General features: G+C 35.0%; 1 protein-coding gene across 1 annotated transcript in view; it reads right to left on the bottom strand.

Annotated features, from left to right (window-relative positions):
• Nucleotides 1-398: 398 nt before the first annotated feature.
• Nucleotides 399-21129, bottom strand: part of LOC129219264 (glucose dehydrogenase [FAD, quinone]-like) — a 33542-nt gene continuing 12811 nt past the window's right edge. The window contains exons 4-12 of the mRNA XM_054853595.1: nucleotides 20623-20754; nucleotides 18897-19018; nucleotides 15814-15981; nucleotides 11750-11900; nucleotides 10378-10526; nucleotides 7964-8141; nucleotides 6876-7098; nucleotides 4670-5169; nucleotides 399-439 (exon numbers count right to left, since the gene is read on the bottom strand). Coding sequence (XP_054709570.1) covers nucleotides 399-439; nucleotides 4670-5169; nucleotides 6876-7098; nucleotides 7964-8141; nucleotides 10378-10526; nucleotides 11750-11900; nucleotides 15814-15981; nucleotides 18897-19018; nucleotides 20623-20754 — 1664 coding nt within the window. The remainder of the gene's footprint in view (nucleotides 440-4669; nucleotides 5170-6875; nucleotides 7099-7963; nucleotides 8142-10377; nucleotides 10527-11749; nucleotides 11901-15813; nucleotides 15982-18896; nucleotides 19019-20622; nucleotides 20755-21129) is intronic.

Here is a 21129-nt window from a genome sequence, read left to right as displayed (position 1 = left end):
CAATTTTTTTCCCAGCCCTTTCTCCCCTTTTTTCTGAGTTTTCAAGCAACATTTTCTCTTCTTATAAAAATAAAATTATCATGCATGATGATAGAAATCTTACAATAATTTTACCGTAAACAATAAATTTAACCTACGTAATTTTTCAAATATTTATATTTCTGCTAATCATAAAGAACAAATGAATACGAAAAAAAAAAGCGAACCTTCGTTAAGAGGGCTATGCAATCTTATTTTTTCATAATTATTATAGATTGATACTCGTACATCTATCCACTAGATGGCAGCATAAAAAATAAGGAAATCAAGCTGAAATGCGAAGATATTGCACTATTTCACCCGGACGTCCCTACATTCAGTTAGAGACCGAACTACGTCTGGTAAAATAGTGCAATATCTCAGCTTTTTTGCTTGATTTTCTCATCATTGATGCTGCCATCTAGTGGACAGAAGTACAAGTATTAGTCAATAATAAATATAAAAGTAAGGTTGCAAAGCTCTCTTAACGAAAAGTTCTCTTTTTTTTCGTAATTTATTTTTTATAATTAGCAATAATATAAGCACTTAAAAAATTAAATAGGTGAAATTTATTGTTTACGGAGGAGAAAAAATGAAAAATAGACTTTTTCATTTACATACATATGTGATTATTTGCATTATACAGGGTGTCCCAAAAGGTCGTTTACAAACTTAACATGCTCGTCTGTCATATCATGATTAACAAGATTTACATAGTAACATACGTTCACAAACACAATGTTGGTCACTACATACACACAAAGTCAGACACTAACGGATGCACACATGTCGCATATTTATTACACAAAAATGATTTTACGCAACATTTTAGTTGTCAAGGAAGGCTAATAGCTGTTGTTGAAATTTGTTGCCTTTAACTGCCATACACGCGTCGCAACGACAAAGTACCGACCGTCGTAATAACGATCTATTCCGACAAGATTTCACCGATAGCTGCGTTGTCGTTGCAACATGATTATGAGAGCTGGCGGGTCGCAAATTTTAGCAATTTGCTTCAAGCTTTCCATAAAAACTAAAATTTTGTGTAAAATCGTCTTTGTGTAAGAGATATGCGACATGTCGTGTATCCGTTAGTGTCTGACTTTAGTGCATGTAGTGCGCCAACATTGCGTTTGCAAGCACATGTTCCTATGTAAATCTTGTTCATCATGATATGACAGACTTGCATGTTAAGTTTGTAAACGACCTTTTGGGACACCCTGTATAGTGCAAACTTATAAAGCATAAAGGAAAGAAAAGAAGACTCAGTGGCGGATCCACAGAGGGGGCGACATTGGGGTGAGTGCCCCCCCCCCCCAAAAAGGTTTGTTAATTCAAAAAATTAACGGGAAAAGGTCACCAAACTCTCCTCCTCCCAAAACATCACGAAAAATCGCCTACAACTGCTGTAGTTTTACGACTTTCCAAAAACTTTCCAGGGGAGAGTCCCTCAACCCCCTCTCTCCAATGTCATCGAAGATTGGCAAAAATTTTGAATTTTAGGAGCTTCAATTTCGAAAAATTCGCAGGAATCGAACACTTTTTCGAAAATGTCGTATGGCCTTCAATTACGCCTTTAGAACTTCAATTCCGAAAAAAATCTGGAGGAGAGCCCTCGATCTCGAGTCCTTCTCCTAACATCAATGAAGACCCACTTACATTACGTTTTTGAAGTTTCAATATTGAAAAGTTGAAGGATAACTGACTCCATCCCTTTCCCTTAACGCTACGAAAGATGACCAACCATCAGTTTTCAAGGCTCCAATTTCGAAGAATGACCGATGGAAAATCGCAAACCCCGTTCCTTCCCCCGGTGTCATAAACGATGGCTTACAACTGCGTTTTCAGGACTATAATTTCGAAAAATTTTCCGGAGAGGAGCCCCCATGTCCTTGCAACCTCTCATGAAAGATCGTCTAAAACAACGGTTCTGGAACTCTCCACATCGAAAACTCTCCGGGGAAAAGTTCTGAACCCCATGTCTTCTGCTACATCATCAAAGATGGCCTACAATTGCGTTTTTAGGACTTCAATTTCAAAAAAAATTCCGGGAGAAAACTCCCGAACCCCTTGGTTTTTAGCATCACTAAGATATCTGAAATTGCATTTTTGAAGCTCTAATATCAAAAAACGATTGGGGAGAATTCCTGGATCTCATCCTTTCCCTTCAAAGAAAAAAAAAAATAGCAAACAATTGCGTTTTCGCAAATAAAGCCTTAAATTTCAAAAAAATTCTGGAGAGGGACCTCCAAACCTCCCTTCCTCTTATTAACCACCAAATAGTCTAAAAATGCGTTCCAAACAAAAATTTTCGGGGGAGAGCCAGCAAACACGTCTACTTATGCTTGAATATTAAACAGCTCAATCAGCAAACAGATCCATAACTATCTTCAAACTGTATTTACAGAATGCAATTGTAGTATTTCATTATGTTCGGAACGAAAACTGGTAAAAAGAGATGCCATCTTAATACAGCAACCTGTCTTTTATAAGGAAAAAAGTACAATTGAGGACCTGAATATCTACCGAAAAAACTTCACAAATCCTCAAACGAATCAAAAGTTGATGGGTCTAATTTAGATAATAGATCCAGAATATATTAATAGAAACTCTTTTTTTTTTAATTTTTTTATTCTGGGGGTACTCGAAACACTTATAACTTTCATTCAAACTCTTTGAATGATACACATTATTCAAAAAAATATTTAAAAAAAAGCAAGCTTTAGTTATTGAACTTTTTTTTAATTTTATTTTCATTGCTCCCCTCCTCCCCTTTAATGCATTACGCAATCGCCCCTCCCAATAGGATCGTCTGTATCCGTCAATGAGAAGAATGTGTCTATTATTTTTGTTTACACTTGGTATAAATGGATGAATAAATATATTTTCCAATTTAGTAATATATAAACATGATAAAATTCAAATTGCCTGTAGTTGTTAGTAACAATAAAATTATTCAAAGAGACAAGAATAAGGTTGCATCATTAAGCGTTTTTTCATTTGGTTTATTCTGAATAAATACATTACGCATTCACATGAAATAGACTTAGGATATATAAGAGCTACAATTCATGCATGAAAAGAGTAATTAAAAATTGGAAGAAAAAATAACAAATATTGAACTTTCTTGGGAATTGGTGTTTTTTATATTTGGAAGATGTAAAATTGATCCACTGAACAAAAAAGATACAACGTAACGTCAACTGATGAAAGTATTCAGTCAACTTCTCTAAGAACATATTTTCGAAATGAATTTTAAAAAAAGGATTAAAATGGTTATTTTCTTCCTATTCATTTACTTTCCACAATCACCATCGATATGAATTAATGGCAGTTGAAAAATAACTAGATACAATAAAATAAAAGTTATTAAACTAGTTTTTTGATAATCATATCTTTAAAAAATGAAAAGGGTGCTGAAAAATGTCAGTTAATTAATAGTTTTTAACAAAAATTTAAATAAAAAAAAGAGCAGCAAGAGCCTAGCACAAACCTAGTGCTTGATAGTCAAAATTTGTATTCCAGGATTTCAAATTGTCATTGTAAAACTTCTATCATCATGTGTGACAATTTTTTTTTTTATAAAAAGAGAAAATTCTGCTTGAAAACTCAGAAAATGGGAGAAAAGGGACTGGGGAAAAAATTATAGATAGATAAATTACTATGCACAAAGTATATTTATAATAGAAATTTGTTTTTGGGTTATCCCTTTTAACTTAACTAATTAATGCTAAAATGTAGGCAAACTTTTACTTAGAAATTCATTGTTAATGGGGCGGTTCTCGAAAAAATGTCCCGTGTGTTATGCTACGTTTTTTATTTTATTCAAGTAACTGTTAATTAAAAATGGGATTAACTGTTGTGCTTTGATAGTATATTAAAGCATGTATTATTCCCCAACAGTAATTGCCCAATAAATACTTGTTTCAATGTTTTATGCGCACAAAATGAATTTCAAATTTAATCAAAGTAAATTACTTATTTTTTAATACGTTGAATACATGTTACAAGTTTTGTGAAGAATAGCTATGAGTTTATATTGTAGGCTGTTTAGTATTCCTACTATATGAGTGTCCCTTTATCTTCGTTGTGAATAATTTTTAATGTAAAAGAATAGTTGTATTTAATCAATAAATCAGTTTTAAAAATCATTTCAGTTATGATAAAAACACATCGTATTTCTTTTAATCATGTATTAAAATGTGCAATATTATGCATACAAGCTGTATGTATACACATATTAGTGTGCTTTTATACAATACCGTTTTGGCCAGCTCCATGGTGGTTAAATCCAGTTTTAGCCGGTTTTAACCGGTTTTTGCCAGTGACATGGCAAAATGGGTTTTGTCCAGCCAAAACTACAAGCCTGTTTAACAGTGAACCCAATGAAGCCTTTCTTGAACACACACACACAATCTTTATTGGCAAAATGTTTTACAGCTACATGACATATGAGAAATCAGTTTTGTTCACAAAATTCTTGATTATACTATTTCATTTTTATTTCTTTGATTTCCTTTAAAACTGTTGTTTTGTAGATCGAAGGTATTTACATTAGAAGTCAAGTTTGTAATTTTTGCTCTCAGATCGGAAAATATAATCGATTTGCTTCTTTCTTGCGTTGGAATCCGTGCTTGTACATCAGAAGAACTTCTATCTAATAGAAGAATTGGCTTAATATTTCGCGTAAATTCTTCTATATAGTTTTTCCACATTATGTTAGCATTTTCTTGCAAATCATTCATTTGATTTCCAAAATTTGAGTTCTTAGTGTTCTTTTTAGATAACTGCTCTTTTTCGTCTATTACTTGATTAACAAATGGCTCAGTTGTTTCTGCTGAATCTTCAGCAGTACTATCGTCATCAGTAGAAGACTCAAACATTTCTTCCGATGTAGTTTCGTAATCATTATCATCAGAATCGGAAAGAGTTGTAACTTCGCTTTCAAACTGGTTAGCATCCGTAACAAGACTTGTAGAGGAATATCTGCTGCCATCATCGCGATCCCCCTTGTCAGAGCACGAGATTGTACTTTTGATGATGTCCGAAGCTTTTTCACCAATCATAATGGTAGGAGCATTGGTGTTTCCAGAAGTGATGATGGGCATAATGGACGCATCAACTACACGAAGTCCACTAATATTCTTCACTCTGGAAAAAATCAAAATGTAATACTATACTAGAACTGTTTAGTAAGAAGAAATACTACTGTACACTGTACAGTCAACCAGGATCAATTTGCCAAGGGGGACATTTTTGCCGTTTTTTTAAAAATCATATTTGATGTTCTACTAAATTCCAAAACTAGCAAATAGATGCTGTCGTGCCTTTGTGAGATAAAACACTACCGCATCTGTTAATTGATTTTGAGAATTTAGATAAGCACCAAATGTCATCGTTTTAAATTACCGGCAAAAAATTTCCACATGTAATGCTGCTGCTGGCTTCACATTTCAAAATCTGCTTTGAACTTTTCTCAAAATGAAAAATGTTGTGGGAAATCGTTTTTGTGAAATACATTTGTGACCTGTTTTGCATGTGTGTGCGATGTGTGTGTGTGTAAAGCGACAACTGCGTTTGCTACCATATTCCAAAATGATTCTTGTTTGTTCAGATGCTTTTTCACCGCTCTTCAAATTTTGTCTATGAGTTTTGAAACAATCTATGTAGGGATAAAAGAGGTACACAGAAAAATTCAAACTCAAATTTCAATCCAAATTTTTATTTTAATCACCTTCAAATTGATTTTCAAAAAAAAAAAAAGTAACTAAAAGCAACCGTAATATCCATTTTGACCATCTCTGAGTCATTTTAACGAGTTATGGCATGACGTTTGCATGTACGTATGAATCTCGGCTAATGCAACATTCGCATTGCGTCCGCACATCCGTCACCGACGTATACTTTTCTCCCTAAAACCAGTTTTCGGCCGGCGTTGCCATGACAGCAAGCCGTTTTGTGCGGGACCCGTCAACGTGCCTAGAAGCCAGATATCTGACGGCTCTGACGTCCGTAGAGTTGGGCGTCGCATTTCATTGGTCTCCACGAGATGAGTGCGCTTTCGTTATTGGGTGAGAGTATCGACATGTGCTTTACGCGCGTTCCAATGTATGAATGCTTCCCCCTGTTCGGAAAACGTAAGTGTGTCCGCTTGACGTGGCGAACGTGATGTGCGGACGCAGTTTGAATGTTGCATAACTTGAAAATTGTTACCCCATAGGTTGAAATTTCGTAGATAGAATATGTAGGATTTATTTGTATGATGTACAGCAGCATGCTTTTGTACACCAACATTTTTGGTCGAAATTGGATGTTTCAGACTGGCTTTTCACTCGTTATTTGTAATGGCAAAGAAATTCTTACCCCGATTTTTTCTTGATTCGGATAAAAAATGATGCATATAAAGAAAAAGCTACCCAAGTTTAAATGAATACTTATCTTGGAATTAAAATTTGATGACTTTTGATTTCTTTTGCTGGTGCTTTGACAAAGACATAAATTACTAGAAACTAAGTTAGGGTGGTGTCCACAACCCTCTCATTCGAACCGCGACATATGAGGCAATGAGGGATGTAAGTAATGTATATTTTAAGTTTCGAGTAAATTGCTTTTAAAGATCAGATCCTGGGTAGGCTTTCATTGAAATTTTTTTCTAAATCATGCTGTATAGCAGCACCTGCCAGGGTTACTAGTACAATCTCTTGCCACAAGACAGAGGAGAAGTCCACCTACCATTTGTACTGGTTATCTCCAAATTTTTAATTTTTCCATTTGCATTCCCTTGTTTCTCACTGCCTCATATGTATTTGGGGAGAGGGGCGGTTAAAGGATGGGAGCAGAACCCCAATAAAACTCACCTAAGTTGCGGATCCACAACTGTTGTTGGATCTCTAGGGTCTCCCATTTTGGCCGTACTGGTAGGATGGTAGATGCTTATGCTCACAGACCTCGCCTGACATCTGAAGTACAAGTCGTCGTCAAGTGCGTACTGTTCACACCCTGGATACATCGTTCGTGCTAGTCTCACTCCCAAATCCCTCATCGGTTTGCTGGTTCCGATCCTTTTGCAAACTTTCATTGCTAATTTGTGAAAATGTTTTTTTTTTTTTTTTTCTAGTGTTAGGTAAAACTTCGTTGGCACTACTCAATTAATTGACACTTAAAAAGAACAATTCAACATGAAAAACAAAAGCATCAAAAGATCAGATAAAAATAAGCTGAAAGATAAGCATAGCAAATTTAAACACCTTTTTATAATTTTGTAATTTTCACACAATTTTATATTTAGTTTTTTAAATTTATTTTTTCATCTTAATTGTCAACTACTTGTCCAGTGTCAGTTAATGATGGTTTTACCTAAGGTAAATAAACGTCCATTAAACCATTAAAATGCATTAACTAAACAATATCTTGTACATTGTCATTAGACGCTGTCCATAAATAGTATCACATTTTTCTTTCAACACATTTTACCTCCGCACCTCTTTGTCACAAAGTATCATTCTACACCTCTCTTCTTCCATTGTCACATGTCACGCTGTTTTTGGTAAGCATATTTCCATTTAAAAATCAATACTCAAAATACTTCATTTTATGTGTTGATATTTTATGAGGAAGTCAAATATGCGCCAAGTATGCGCGATAAAAATTATGATTGAAAACTGGATCCTGAGTACTAAAAAGTAGAGAGCACTGTTATTCTAATGTAGTCTATAGCAAGTAATGACCTAGAATGAAAATATTGCTTGGGGAAAAATTAAGAACCTATGTCTATGACGTTTAATTATAGTATTAACTTAAGTATTTAAAATAGATAAATATTTTTCAGAAACATTAGAGATTCGTGTATTAAGTGTTTGAAACAAACATTGTTTTTAAAAGTCTTGGCTAGAGTATAATCAAAACTTTCGTGTCATCCATTACAACGGCAAACACAAAAATTTACCTTCCACGACGGCATCTAAATCTCTCTCATCTTCGAAATAATTTGGATCGATGATTGGAGGATCGAAAGGATTTCTGGACCTCAGTGTTACTTTGCCTCTGCTTTTTGGTTGAAGCATGCACGTGTAGCACGTCAGAAGAGATCTGTTCTCATATGAAGCGTACAATCTGTCGTATACCTAAAAAATTCAATAACAACACTAAATGTGTTTTAAAGTTCTGGCCGCTGTTAATAATTCAACTTAGGAGTCCCAAACCCTTCTCGCTGCTGCTTGTTGGAAATAAGGCAGAAGAGAGTTGCTATTGAGTAGGCTTGCCAGATTTCTGACATGTTCAACAGGGACACCGTAATGTTTCCATCCCCTCCCAGCGTCGCTAGTATTCAAAAGGGTGTACACCTGTAGCTGATTTTTCGAATGTTTTATAGGGCAATTTATTCTCAATGCTATGAATAAATCTCTACATAGTATAAAATGAAGTTCCCAAAAAGCGTCTGTGTGTTTGAACTCCGAAAACTCAAGAACTACCCGACCGATTGCGCTGAAATTTTCACAGTTTGTTTCTTTAAGTCCTGAGAAGGTTTGTAGACCAGTTCGAATAAAATTCGATGAATAGTTCTTTTTTTTTATTCCAATTTACGTCCAATTTTCACACAAATTCTCAAATATGGGGGTGAAAAATTACTTGCACATACTAATATTACATATCGTTAGAAAGGGTAGAATTTTCCGCGTTCTACGCAATTTGTTTCAATGCTGTAACTTTATTATGGCGGGAGTTATTTGCGTTTTTTGCTCGAATTTTTTTAGGCTTAGCTGAAATTTAGGCACTACTTTCTTCATTAAATAAATCAATAAAAAGTGAAGGAATTGTCCCACAGCTTTCTTTTTGACGCCATTGGGAAAAGCGACCTATTTTACTCCAGATCTAACTCGACCTATGGTCGAAAAAATAAGCTTTTATCTCGAAAGGAAAAAAAGTTACAAGGCTTTTTAAATCAAGTTTAAGAAATCTCGATTCTATTCAAATTGTGAACCATTTTCTTTCGCATTTTAATTCCTTAAACTTATTTTATTTTGTGTTTCCATGGTTACGTATTTTAAATCCATCTTTTTGGATTTAATTTCTTAAAAGTATTTTAATATCTGTCGTCATTGTTTGGAAGGGAAATCATGATGCTTTTTTTTATTTATTTTTTACGCCTGATTGTTGAATATACCGTCACTTTTGACACACTTTTTATTTTCAAGGTAGACCGAGCAAAACCGGGCAACGCAGCTAGTGGTTACTAAATGTGAACTTAAAACAGGGGTGATAAAAAATGACACAAGTAGATCAAATTTGCACATTTCACTTCTTAGATGAAAAAAAAGTTTTTAAATAGAAAAAACACTTTGAATGATGAATAAAAAGGTAAACAATATTTAAATATACTTTTCATTTTATAAGACTTTATTTTGTGTTTGTGTGTGTGTGGGGGGGGGGGGGGATTTATCTTGCTGTAAAAGATCTCACCAGTTAATCCGGTATTAATTTTAAAAAATAATATTGCAAATGATAAAGTTTTTATCTTAAATAATCCTTTGCAATTTATTATTTTTAGACTTTGGTCATTTGTAATCAAATTTATCTTTTTCCGGGACATGAAGTAAACCGGGAATACCGGGATTTCGTCTGAAAACCGAGTCTGTCCTGGTCAAATCGGGACGTCTGGCAAGCCTACTATTGAGAAAATGAGGCGCACTAATGGAGACGAGTCCGACATTTCCTCGAAGGACGGCAGCACCTCCTCCACAATTCAGGTAAAAATCTGAAAGAGAGGGAAGTCTCCAGGATGTCTGTACCTGTGGAAACTGCTTGTGACCAGCCACAGAACTTTCAGACTCACGAATTTAACTGGCACGTAATACGCATGTACTTGGAGCGCTTTTAGCGGAGTCGGGTTCCGAATAAAGCTGCCTCCGATTTCGTGTCCGATGTTTTATTCAAAGGGTGGTTGATCCGTGGCAATCGTGCCATAGCGTATGTTCTTTCACAAAAGTGAATTAAATTTATTTGCAATTAGAGGAAGGGTTGAACTGTTAGCATGTTGAAATGATAAGTCAATTGCTTTTCCAAGTTTAAAGAATATAGTGCAGCTCTGGTTAGTTGAGCTGTGACCTTGACTATGTTTACCTGTTTTAGGGGAGTTTAGTGAAAAATAGACTCGTTATTGGCTCGGATTTTAATTGGAATATTTTTGAAAAACTACTAAGAAAGTTTCTTAACTCAACTTAGCGCCAATTACCCCTCCCTATTTTCCGAAGCAGAGTTAAACGATTAAACGACATTCCCAGAGCCTCACAATAGTTACACACATTTTTCACAGTAGTTTTTTCCGACTTTTCATTAGTTGCATTCCGCGTAAAATATTACCTCAGGCAGAAGTCCGAAATACTCCTTGGCAAGCTGTGCGGTTGTCTCACTAAAATGAATCTGATAATCTGGAAAATCCGCTGGCTGATTTGCTGATCCGATACTGGAAAATAGTTGCATAAGTTCCCCATCAGTAGATGCCAGTGGCCCTGTAAATAAATCAAATAAAAATAAATGTATTTTTTTCCCATAAGGAATATCCGCTGAAATTGAAAAACTTACAGAAAACAGACATTTTGAAACTTTTTCATTCGCTAGAAAATATCAATTGCGTTCACCTGTCATCTATTATCGCTTATCGGCAAACAATTCCATCTTCAAAAATACTAGTTTATAGGCGATGTATTCTTATTATTTGCAAAATTCAATACTATTAACATTATAAAGTTGTAATTGAAATTTAAGCTCAATAAAGATTCCGTAAAACATAGATTACAAAGTTCTAAATATTATTGAATTAAAACTACTTTTGTTTTCCTGTAGAATACCGGCCAGGATTTGCAGTAAGTATTGTCTGACAATAAAGCAGCGCTGTAACTTATTGTATAATGTTACATAATGTAATGTAACATGTAATACATAATAACATATAAGCGAGAGAGGTTCCTTTAGAGAAGAAGAAGAAGAAAAAAGGGAATATATAGAAATCAATAAACATCAAAAATAATAATTCCTCGAATAAATGTGATGAGTCCTATTGTCAAGAAATCGTTTCATTACCTAATGTGAAGTCTTGACGATTATAGGTTACTAGATATAATTCGGGTGACTGCATGTGGAGCAGACGAGACCTTAAACATTTCTCTTGATATTCCTCATCGATTGACCATCAACGAAACAAAGACTCTCCAGTGCCTGCAATGGCTTTATCATCATGAAATGATTCCTTGAATAAAGTCGTAAACATGCCGTAAAGACTTTCTAGTGCCTGCGATGGATTTATCATCATGCAATGATTCCTCGAAATAAAGTCTTAAACAAGTCGTAAAGATTTTCCACTACCTGCGATGGATTTATTGCTGTGCAATGATTCTTCACAATAAAGTCTTAAAACCTTAAATCTAATTTCGTAAAGACTTTCCCCTACCTGCGATGGATTTATTGTCATGCAAAGATTATCCAAAATAAAGTCTTAATACAAGCCGTCAAGATTTTTCGGTGCCTACCTTAAATAAGCCATAAGAATATTGCATGTGCTATTATCATGTATCTGGTTTGTGCCTATGAAAATTGCTAAAGGGACGGCGATTCCTCAGCGATAAAAACGTTAATCTGACTTTGATACACATACTTGAGAAATGTATTTTATGTTCGAATCCTCTTACTTTCAAAATGAACAATAAATTCGTATTTTAAGGTATTAGAAACTTACCCGTTTTATTGTATGCATAACGAAGTATATTTTCAGGCTTGGATGTTCTTTCGGTTAAACTTTCAAAGTTCGGTGGCATTACAAAATTCATAAAAGGACCAGCATGATCTTGCAAATTTAAACCAACAGGCAAATCAGCTTCTACTCGAATCTGAAAATGTAAAATTAAAAAAAAATTACAAAAACATGCTTCAAAGTTTGGTTTAAAGTGAAAATGCAAAACATGTTCTTTCTTGCAGAAATCAAATTTCACGAATTATTCACAGCAATATTCAGTACTCTTGAGAGTTTCCCAGTGTGATGCTTTTACTTGGAAATTAAGTTCATTAAATTCTGAAAGAGTATTTCGTAAATGGTGGAATAACTCGTGACTTCTCTTTTCAATTTTATCCCAACTGAAACTTTGGAAATTTTCATCAAAGATACAATTTCTATAAAGCAGACAAAATATAATACGACTATCTGAACATAAGTATAAATTTAGAGTTACGCGAAAATGATTAAATATGATACTCGAAACATGAAATTTGATCTTCTTAAAATCTGAAAACCATTCCGCTGTTAGTTGGAATAGATTTTTTTCCCTATACCCTACTGTCTTACATCCTAACCAGTGCCGTAGTTGGAAAACAAATATTTGAATGAACTAAAACTTCTGGTTTTGAGAGACTCAACAAAGAAAAAGGTGCCTTGAAACCAATTTTCATTGCAATTGCAGTATTTTTACAGTAACGGTCTGAATATATCGGGAGACGGCGTCGCCACGCTCTCTTCCAAACTACCGTTTTGTCCGTTTTCCACGAAAAGGCACTTCGCACCGCCTTCCCAAACACTGAGTTCCATTTTACGCGAGGGTGACCGTAAACATATCCCTGCACTTGTTAATGAGACTACCAGATAACCTCAACTTTAGCGTGCATTTTAACGTGCAAAAAAAATCAGTGTCCTTTACATTTTTTGCTTCACTTGTCTGTTGCTACTTTCGTTATTCTTACATATTAAAAACTACTGTTTTTACGACCAAATGCTATGATTCGAATATGCTTTCTGCCGCAAACAGCAAAATAGAATAATCGGACACCACGTGACAAAGGCGGAGTCAAGTGCCTTCTCGTAGAAAACGGACAATACTGATCCTAACAAGCAGCATTAGTTGTATGCGATGCCCCTTGGAGCAGCCGAAAAGGTTGTAGAGTAATCTACTAGTAATATTTAAGGGGATATATATTTCTTGGATTTCTTGTAGATCCTTGGATCCCAAGAATTCTTTTACGCTGAATTTTTTCGTGGCCTACAGAACACGTTGTTCGACATTGTATGAATTCTGTTCTGACTCATTGCATATATTCAAAAGCCGAACAAAACCTTTTGTGTCAATCAGATCTTTGGATACGATTGTAACGCTTTGCATCCTCAAAAATCCATACTCACTACCAAAAGTTAAGCAAGGAAAAAGAAAAGACTAATCTCAATTTGATCAGAAAGGAAAAAAAATAGAATTATTCGGATGTCAACTTCTATGAATTGTTCAGGTAGTAATTCGCAACTCCAGAGCTCGAATACACTACCTTGCGGCGATTAACTAAAGAAAATGGTAAAACATTCCATTCCACGTGTTTTCTTTGGGGCAAATTACAGGTTTCAGACAGTTTATGGTGTAATATAATTTCAGAAGAGTAGTAAAGAAAGCTTCCCACAAACACGATGAAAAATTACTGTCATTCACTAAAGCGTCAAAGCAAGTTATAAGTTACGGCATTTGTTTGTTTTACCTTTTTCATCCGCCATTAGACAATGGCTGCAGTGCCACCTATAGTTTATTGGAGTTGCGAATTTATAAAATAGATTTCACATGAAGAATTTTGAAAACCAAGTTGAACCTCACTATCGCTTGAACCTTGCGCACGTTTTACGTAAAACTAACTGCTTTACTAAAACTTACGTAAGTTTAACTACTACAACCCATCGTTTTTTCTCTCTATATGCAGGGTGATTTGGAACAACGTGTCAGGAATGTGCATGGGGGTCAGGCATATAGTAATAAACAAGAATCATACCGGAACATAGGGTCTCATGCGAAATCCAGAAGCGCAAGAGGGCACTGAATGTCGGGAAGATAGCTGGCCAGGATGAAGCGACGGAAAGCGTCAGTTGAGTGTAGGTATTGTCCGTTTTTCACGGGAAGGCACTTCGCCCCGCCTCCTCGAACGCTGAGTTCCATTTTACGCGGGAGTGAATGGTAAGCAATCCACGCGCATCTAAATGAGACAACCAGACAGCCTTAACTTGGGCGTGCATTTTAATGTGCAAAAAGGCTTAGTGTCCTTTACATCACTTGATTCCATAGACTAATAATAAGAGTAGACCGAGCTATGGCAACCCTTTTGCTGCTCATAAATCAAACCATGTGACTAGTGGATATCCTAGCAACAGCGGACGTTGATCGCAGCAGACGATCAACGCCGGCGAGAAATAAAATAAATAGAATTGATGGAACACGGAAGGATCTTTTATGGAGTCCGATTTGTAAATTTGTTATTCTAAGTTGTAAATATTTTGTTAATATAATGAGTTTTTCTGCATTTTCTTTATTCAATTTCAATAACTCTCTAAGCAATTAAAGATGGAAGTGTCGAAAAAGAATCGGCAAACGGTAAGATTTTTACCTACAATTTCAATTACTGATTAGTACATTTTTGCGTTAACGTAAAACGTTTACGCCATTACGTTTACGCCAACGCTGACGTAGCAGTTCCGAATGAAATAAAAGTTACTAAAAACTGTGATCAAAAACTGATTACTATTATCAAAATAATGCATAACTAAAAGAAATACAGTTCAATCTCTGCACCTGGAAAAAAAAATAATAAAAACACATTACGTCTTAAAATACATGTCGAGTGCCAAACTATAGATAATCCTGCCATCTAACAACCATGCTGCCAAAGTTTTCGCCAAGCCTTCCACCAGTCACATGATGTATCCATGAACCAATTTTTTCATCAGCAAGTCTGGGAAAGCTCGGTTTACTCTTATTATTAGTCTATGCTTGATTCACTTGTCTGTTGTCATTTCAGTTATTCTTACATTTTAAAAACTGTTGCTTTTACAACAAAATGCTATGAGCCAAGTATACCTTTCGCCGAAAACAGCGAAATAGAATCATTGGATATACCACGTGACGAAGGAGTAGTTAAGTGTCTTCCCATGGAAAACAGACACTACTTGAAATGTTCATGTAAATGTATAACGTTATGTAAACTTCACTTTCTGCAAAAAATTTCATTCTCTCTAACGGTTTTGCGTTTTCCTGCATCAATCTTTAAGCCCATGTCGCGCGTCTCTGACATGTTGTTCCGAATCACCCTGTATATATCAGTTCGATTCCGAGTCACAACTGACTACAACTGTACTTATGTCGAGGACTGCATACTATGTGCCTTGCCTCCATTATTTTTTATACCGATAGATGGAAGCACCATCACCGGATCGAAAAGTTAATGAGAATTTAGAGCTAGACCAGGAGCTAATAGCTACCTGGTGCTAGCACCCCTAGAGGTATCGTTTCACTTGGAGGACATTGAGACCACGAGCATATTTAACGTCGCCCAGTCCCCTTTAATGACGACGGTGGGTCTTCGACCATCGAGGTTCGAACTCAGGATCCTCCGACCCCTAATCCGACACTCTACCGATCGGGCTACCACGGCCCTATATATCAGTTAACTCCTTCAAGAAATGAAGCTGAAAGGTCTAGTTCAGTTCAGATACCGAGTTAAGATTAGAATGTTATGAAACAAGTGACTAAAAACAAAAGAAACAGAAAGTTGTTTTTTAAAATAATTTACGCTTATTCATAAGGTTCAGTAATGAAAAATCATTCATAATATACGATAGTAACATTTCAAAATATCAATTAGATTCCCATATTTGACATTTTCCCCTCTGAGTGACTCCTTGTTGGTTTAGATACTTTATGTGATCATAGTATATGTATAACTTAATAAGAGTAATTGGTATTATAATTTATGCTACTTGTGTCCAAAAACATATAAAAAAGTTACATTTAGTTTCTGGAGATCTTTTCGCGGACCTATTCCAGATAGCATGAGTAGTTGTGGTGTGTTAATGGCTCCGGCAGATAAAATTACTTCTCTGGTTGCAAAAACTTCGTAGATGTCATCTCCATGATCAAATACTACTCCGACAGCTCTTTTGTTTTCGATTAGGATCTAGAAAGAGATAAGACGAGAACTATTATTAAACTAAAATGTTTTTAAAAAATCCCGAGTTTTAGGGCCAACCTCCTGTTAAGGTGAATCTTGCAGGTCACAATACATATAAAATTTAAATATGTTAACTTTTATTATTATAAACTTTTGTAGATAGCATAGGAAATCACGGGAAAGAGAAGATGATTACTAGTATTGAGTTCTAATAATTACAAAAGGAAAATCAAGAGATAGATTAAAAATCTTTTTAAAAGGCATGCTTGCTGGAATCAATTACACAGGCCCGTGTCCAGATTTTCATAAAGGGAGGGGTTTTAATCTTACCAGTAGGGGGAGGAGAATTCAATCCCCCTACAGCTTTTAGTTTTACGACAAATTGTCGATCCCAGTATGGCGTTTATTCACATGTAAGGACTGCTGTATTCTTGAAGGATACCTCTAGCTGTACAAGTTACCAAAGTATTCCTTCGTTTCACAGAATCGCTTTAATCAAACTTTGCTTGCTTCTTTTTAATTAAATCTGTTTACAACGTAGTATATTGCAATGAGTATTAAAAACTCTTCACAAATTCTTTTATTATGTAGAATGTATATCAAGTTGTTATGTTCTGAAATAATGCTTAATAAACTAAACAAGAAAGAGCTCTTTGCAGATGCAAATTACACAGCCAAGCATAATCAGTAATGCATCTTCATAGATGTAACATATGCCAAATTCACCATAAGCTCCTTACAATAAGCAATATTCTTTCTTTGCATTGGTAGATCATTCAGCGGTTCGTCCGCCATACTTTTTCCTAAATATTACATCAGTTTGTAAGGCTTCAGTTGTAAATCGCAAAAAAATTCAGAGAGAAAATTAAAATAAAATAAAAACGCTGAACGCAAACTTTCTCATTAAAGTAAATTTAAGTCAAATACACATTTACTTCATTTTACTTATTTTTTCAACAAGGGAGCGGTTTAACCCCTAAAACCCTCCCCTTGTACACGGCGCTGCAATTACAAGAGTACTTTTTTTCCTTTTTTTTACTAAACTTTCTCTTTCTATCGGAAAAAATGAAGTCGTTACCAATCGAGTGAACAAACACTTATTAATTGTATTTAAATTTACAAAAAAAGAATTATAATTGGGTTGTTTCACATTTGTAAAAATATTTAGTTCTGAAAGAACATCGTCAGAAACGTGGGGTAAGTTACTTTTTGTTCTTGATATAAAACTTATTTTTCTCTCTTAATGTAACTTATTTTCTCTCTTAAAAAATAAACGTAAACGACATTCAGCCATTGTTTTCATTTTCGTTGCTAACGTCACAAGTGAACAAATCTCTAGGCTTACCAGAATAAAGTTTCAGAACAATGCCAAACCTCGCTATTATGAGTACTTTATTTAACTAACAGTTCTCGTTCCGCTTATAGATGGCTCACGGTGAAAAAAAATCATTAAAAGGCGATATCTTGCCAGAAAATACAACCACGCGTTCCGATTCAAGATGGCTTTCATCACTTGTGACGTCACACGATGAAAAATTTTACTGAAAAATCAGACATCAAAAAAAAATAATTTAAAATTAAGTGCTGGGAAAATAAAAGTCTTTTCTGGGCCATGTTATTATTATTATTATTTTTTTGCTTATTCTACCAATTTCAGTGGCTGAAAGTAGTAAGGTAAACACACCAGTAATGGCCAGTTCTTCAATAGTGGTCACTTCAGGTTTATATTTTTTTGCTTATTCTACCAATTTCAGTGGTTGAAAGTAGTAAGGTAAACACACCAGTAATGGCCAGTTCTTCAATAGTGGTCACTTCAGGTTTATATTTTTTTGCTTATTCTACCAATTTCAGTGGCTGAAAGTAGTAAGGTAAACACACCAGTAATGGCCAGTTCTTCAATAGTGGTCACTTCAGGTTTATATTTTTTTGCTTATTCTACCAATTTCAGTGGCTGAAAGTAGTAAGGTAAACACACCAGTAATGGCCAGTTCTTCAATAGTGGTCACTTCAGGTTTATATTTTTTTGCTTATTCTACCAATTTCAGTGGCTGAAAGTAGTAAGGTAAACACACCAGTAATGGCCAGTTCTTCAATAGTGGTCACTTCAGGTTTATATTTTTTTTGCTTATTCTACCAATTTCAGTGGCTAAAAGTTGTAAGGTAAACACAAAGGTAATGGCCAGTTCTTCAATAGTGGTCACTTCAGGTTTATATTTTTTTGCTTATTCTACCAATTTCAGTGGCTGAAAGTAGTAAGGTAAACACACCAGTAATGGCCAGTTCTTCAATAGTGGTCACTTCAAGGTTTATATTTGAAACAAATAGGATTCCTAGTCTTCCAATGGATTCAAAAGTGCATCAAACGTACCTCCTGCACGTTTGAATTCATTCGGAAACTTGGAAGTCTATTTTTTCAATTATAAAGTGGCCACTACTGAAGCACTATAAAGCACTGACCACTACTGGTGTGTTTGCCTTACTTTTGACTGAAGGAGGCATCCCCATTTCAGTTCTGTGCAACTTGAAAGTTCTAATTCAATTTCACCCTACGTAACAAGATCCGTTTATTTTATTGGTACCGATATTTTATACGTATAAGTACGTTTTCGGCACCAAATTTGTTAAAGAATGCTAATTTGGTTTTAATTAATACATACCTTCGATAATTTAAGCCCTTTTCTTTTTATATTAAAAGGGGCAAACCTAACCTGGCAGAACTGTGAAGGCTTCGCAGAACCTAATCAAAACATTACGACGCTGCCAGGTTAGGTTTGCCCCAACTATAGTTGGTGGTTCCAATCATAACAAAGAAGTTATAATCGTTAAAGTTTCAGCAATTAAAAGGCCTTAAATGATTGGTCGACATAAGGCATTCAATAGCTACAAAAGAAGAAATTCGAGTAAAAAGTAAAGATATTTGCCTTTTTGACCATTGCATTTGGTAAAATATCGAGATTTGGACGATTTTCAGCAGGAACTAAATACGCTTTTGCTGTACTACACCTCTGACTTCCTCGTAGTGTTCCTTGAAAATCGAAAATTCCTAAAATCGAAAAGGATATTTTAACTACTTTGACCTTATAAATACACAAACACAACCAGCGCACAAACTCAGCAAGAGATTTAAATGTATTTTAAACATGAAACATTGCAAAATAGTTCTCACATACAGTAATGGCGTCACTACGGGGGGGGGGGGGGGGTGAGGGGGACTGCCCGCCCCGGATGTCACCCGTCTGGGGGTTGACACCAAAAGTGGAATTGCAAGTTTATGAAGAATATAAAGCTTAAATGCATTTTTACGACTACAAATATGAAAATTTTCTGGGGGGTGAATCCCCGGACCCCAGTCACCTTCATCCCACATCATGCACTGAATGTTATACTAAGGACTAGGCTCATATTTTCAAAACTTAGACCTAGCAGTGACTTCCTCTTAAACCAAAAAACTGAAACCTATTGTTTTTCCTTGTGTTTGCGATACGTTTGTAATAATTAAGGGGCCATCAATTTCATACATCCCCTTACTTTTTACACCTCGCAACGGTTCTGCACATAAGTGTCTAGGGCAAAGTATATAAAAAGCGTTCTTATTTGTTATTTGTCTTATGTACATTATCCCACTAAAAATTTCGTGGTAAAAATTTTTTTAGTTGTTTCTAAAAATTGTATGAATTTCATATTTTTAAGGAACATTAAAGCCTTTATTATTATTATTTTTTTTGCATTTGTAGGGGGGGGGGTGATACCAAATTACTGCCCTAGGTGTCACCTGTGATAGACTGCATATAGGTATGTGCAAATGTAAATGTAAGCAAAAACAATACTTAATCCAGAAACGTTAATTGTTCATAAAACATTACACATGATAAAAGAAATCATTAAGCTGCCTTCTTGTCAAAGATCAGGAGCAGTTATATCATTAAATTTGAAGGTTTTTTTTTTTTAAAGAAGTCGGAGGAATGTAAGACAGCAAATGGATCGACTAAGCTACAAAATAGATGCAGTTTTTTATTGTATAGCAGAATTTTCTTTACTAATAATAGAGCTGAAAGTCTGTCTAGATCTCTGTGACGCTCATAGCGCCTAGACCGTTCGGCCGATTTTCATGAAATTTGGCACAATATTAGTTTGTAGCATGGGAGTGTGCACCTCGAAGCTTTTTTTTTTTTGAAAATTCGATTTTGTTCTTTTTCTATTCCAATTTTAAGAACATTTTCCGGAGCGAAATTACCATACCATAAGATGGACGAATTAATTACGAAATTATCATGACGTGCAATGGGAGAGCGAATGAACATAGCCAATTAGCAAGAGATTCATTATCCATTATTTGTAAATATAAAGGCGAACCAAATGACCTTTTAATTTTCTAATACGGGCAAAGCCGTGCGGGGTACCACTAGTAAAGAATAAAATTGTCATACTAGTGAAAAATGCTTTATAAATGCATACATTATTAATACTCGTACGTCAAGCATCTTCAACACCATGTTACCTAAGATAAATAAATACCTTTATGCTGAACATTAAAGTAAGACAAACAACGTTAGAAAAAGCACAAATTTGCCAATTACAGCAAATTACAACTGTAATTGGCAAATTTGTGCCTTTTCTAACGTTGTTTGTCTTACTTTACCATGTTACCTGTCTGGTTTCTTCCATTTGAATCGACATTTTGATATCCCAACTGCTCGGCGACTTCAAATATACGTCTTTTTGCTTCCGTATCGTAGCGAGGTCTGTGAACAGTTAGTGGTCCGCCAACGCCATGAAAACCTAAAATTATGTAAATTATATTAAAAAAATAATAGTTTTAAAAAACTAAAAAAACACGCTTTCGTAGCAAAATGAACTAAAAAGTGAAAAATAATCTTTGGATGATAGTAGTTGACCAATCACTTAATTTTAATGTAATACAAAAAAGCGTGGGGTGCTCTCTATTTACATTTTTGCTTGGACTACAAATGGAGGAAATTCAAGACAACTGATAAGAAGCTCCCCACGCTTTTTTGTATTACATTATAATTAAGTGATTGGTCAACTACTATCATCCAAAGATTATTTTTCACTTTTTAGTTCATTTTGCTACGAAAAGCGTGTTTTTTTAGTTTTTTGAACTATTATTTTATTTTTCTGCTTTTTAGTCTTATG

The sequence above is a fragment of the Uloborus diversus genome, chromosome 1 (assembly GCF_026930045.1).
Source record: "Uloborus diversus isolate 005 chromosome 1, Udiv.v.3.1, whole genome shotgun sequence".
Classification (NCBI taxonomy): domain Eukaryota; kingdom Metazoa; phylum Arthropoda; class Arachnida; order Araneae; family Uloboridae; genus Uloborus; species Uloborus diversus.
This window is presented reverse-complemented; position numbering and strand designations above follow the sequence as displayed.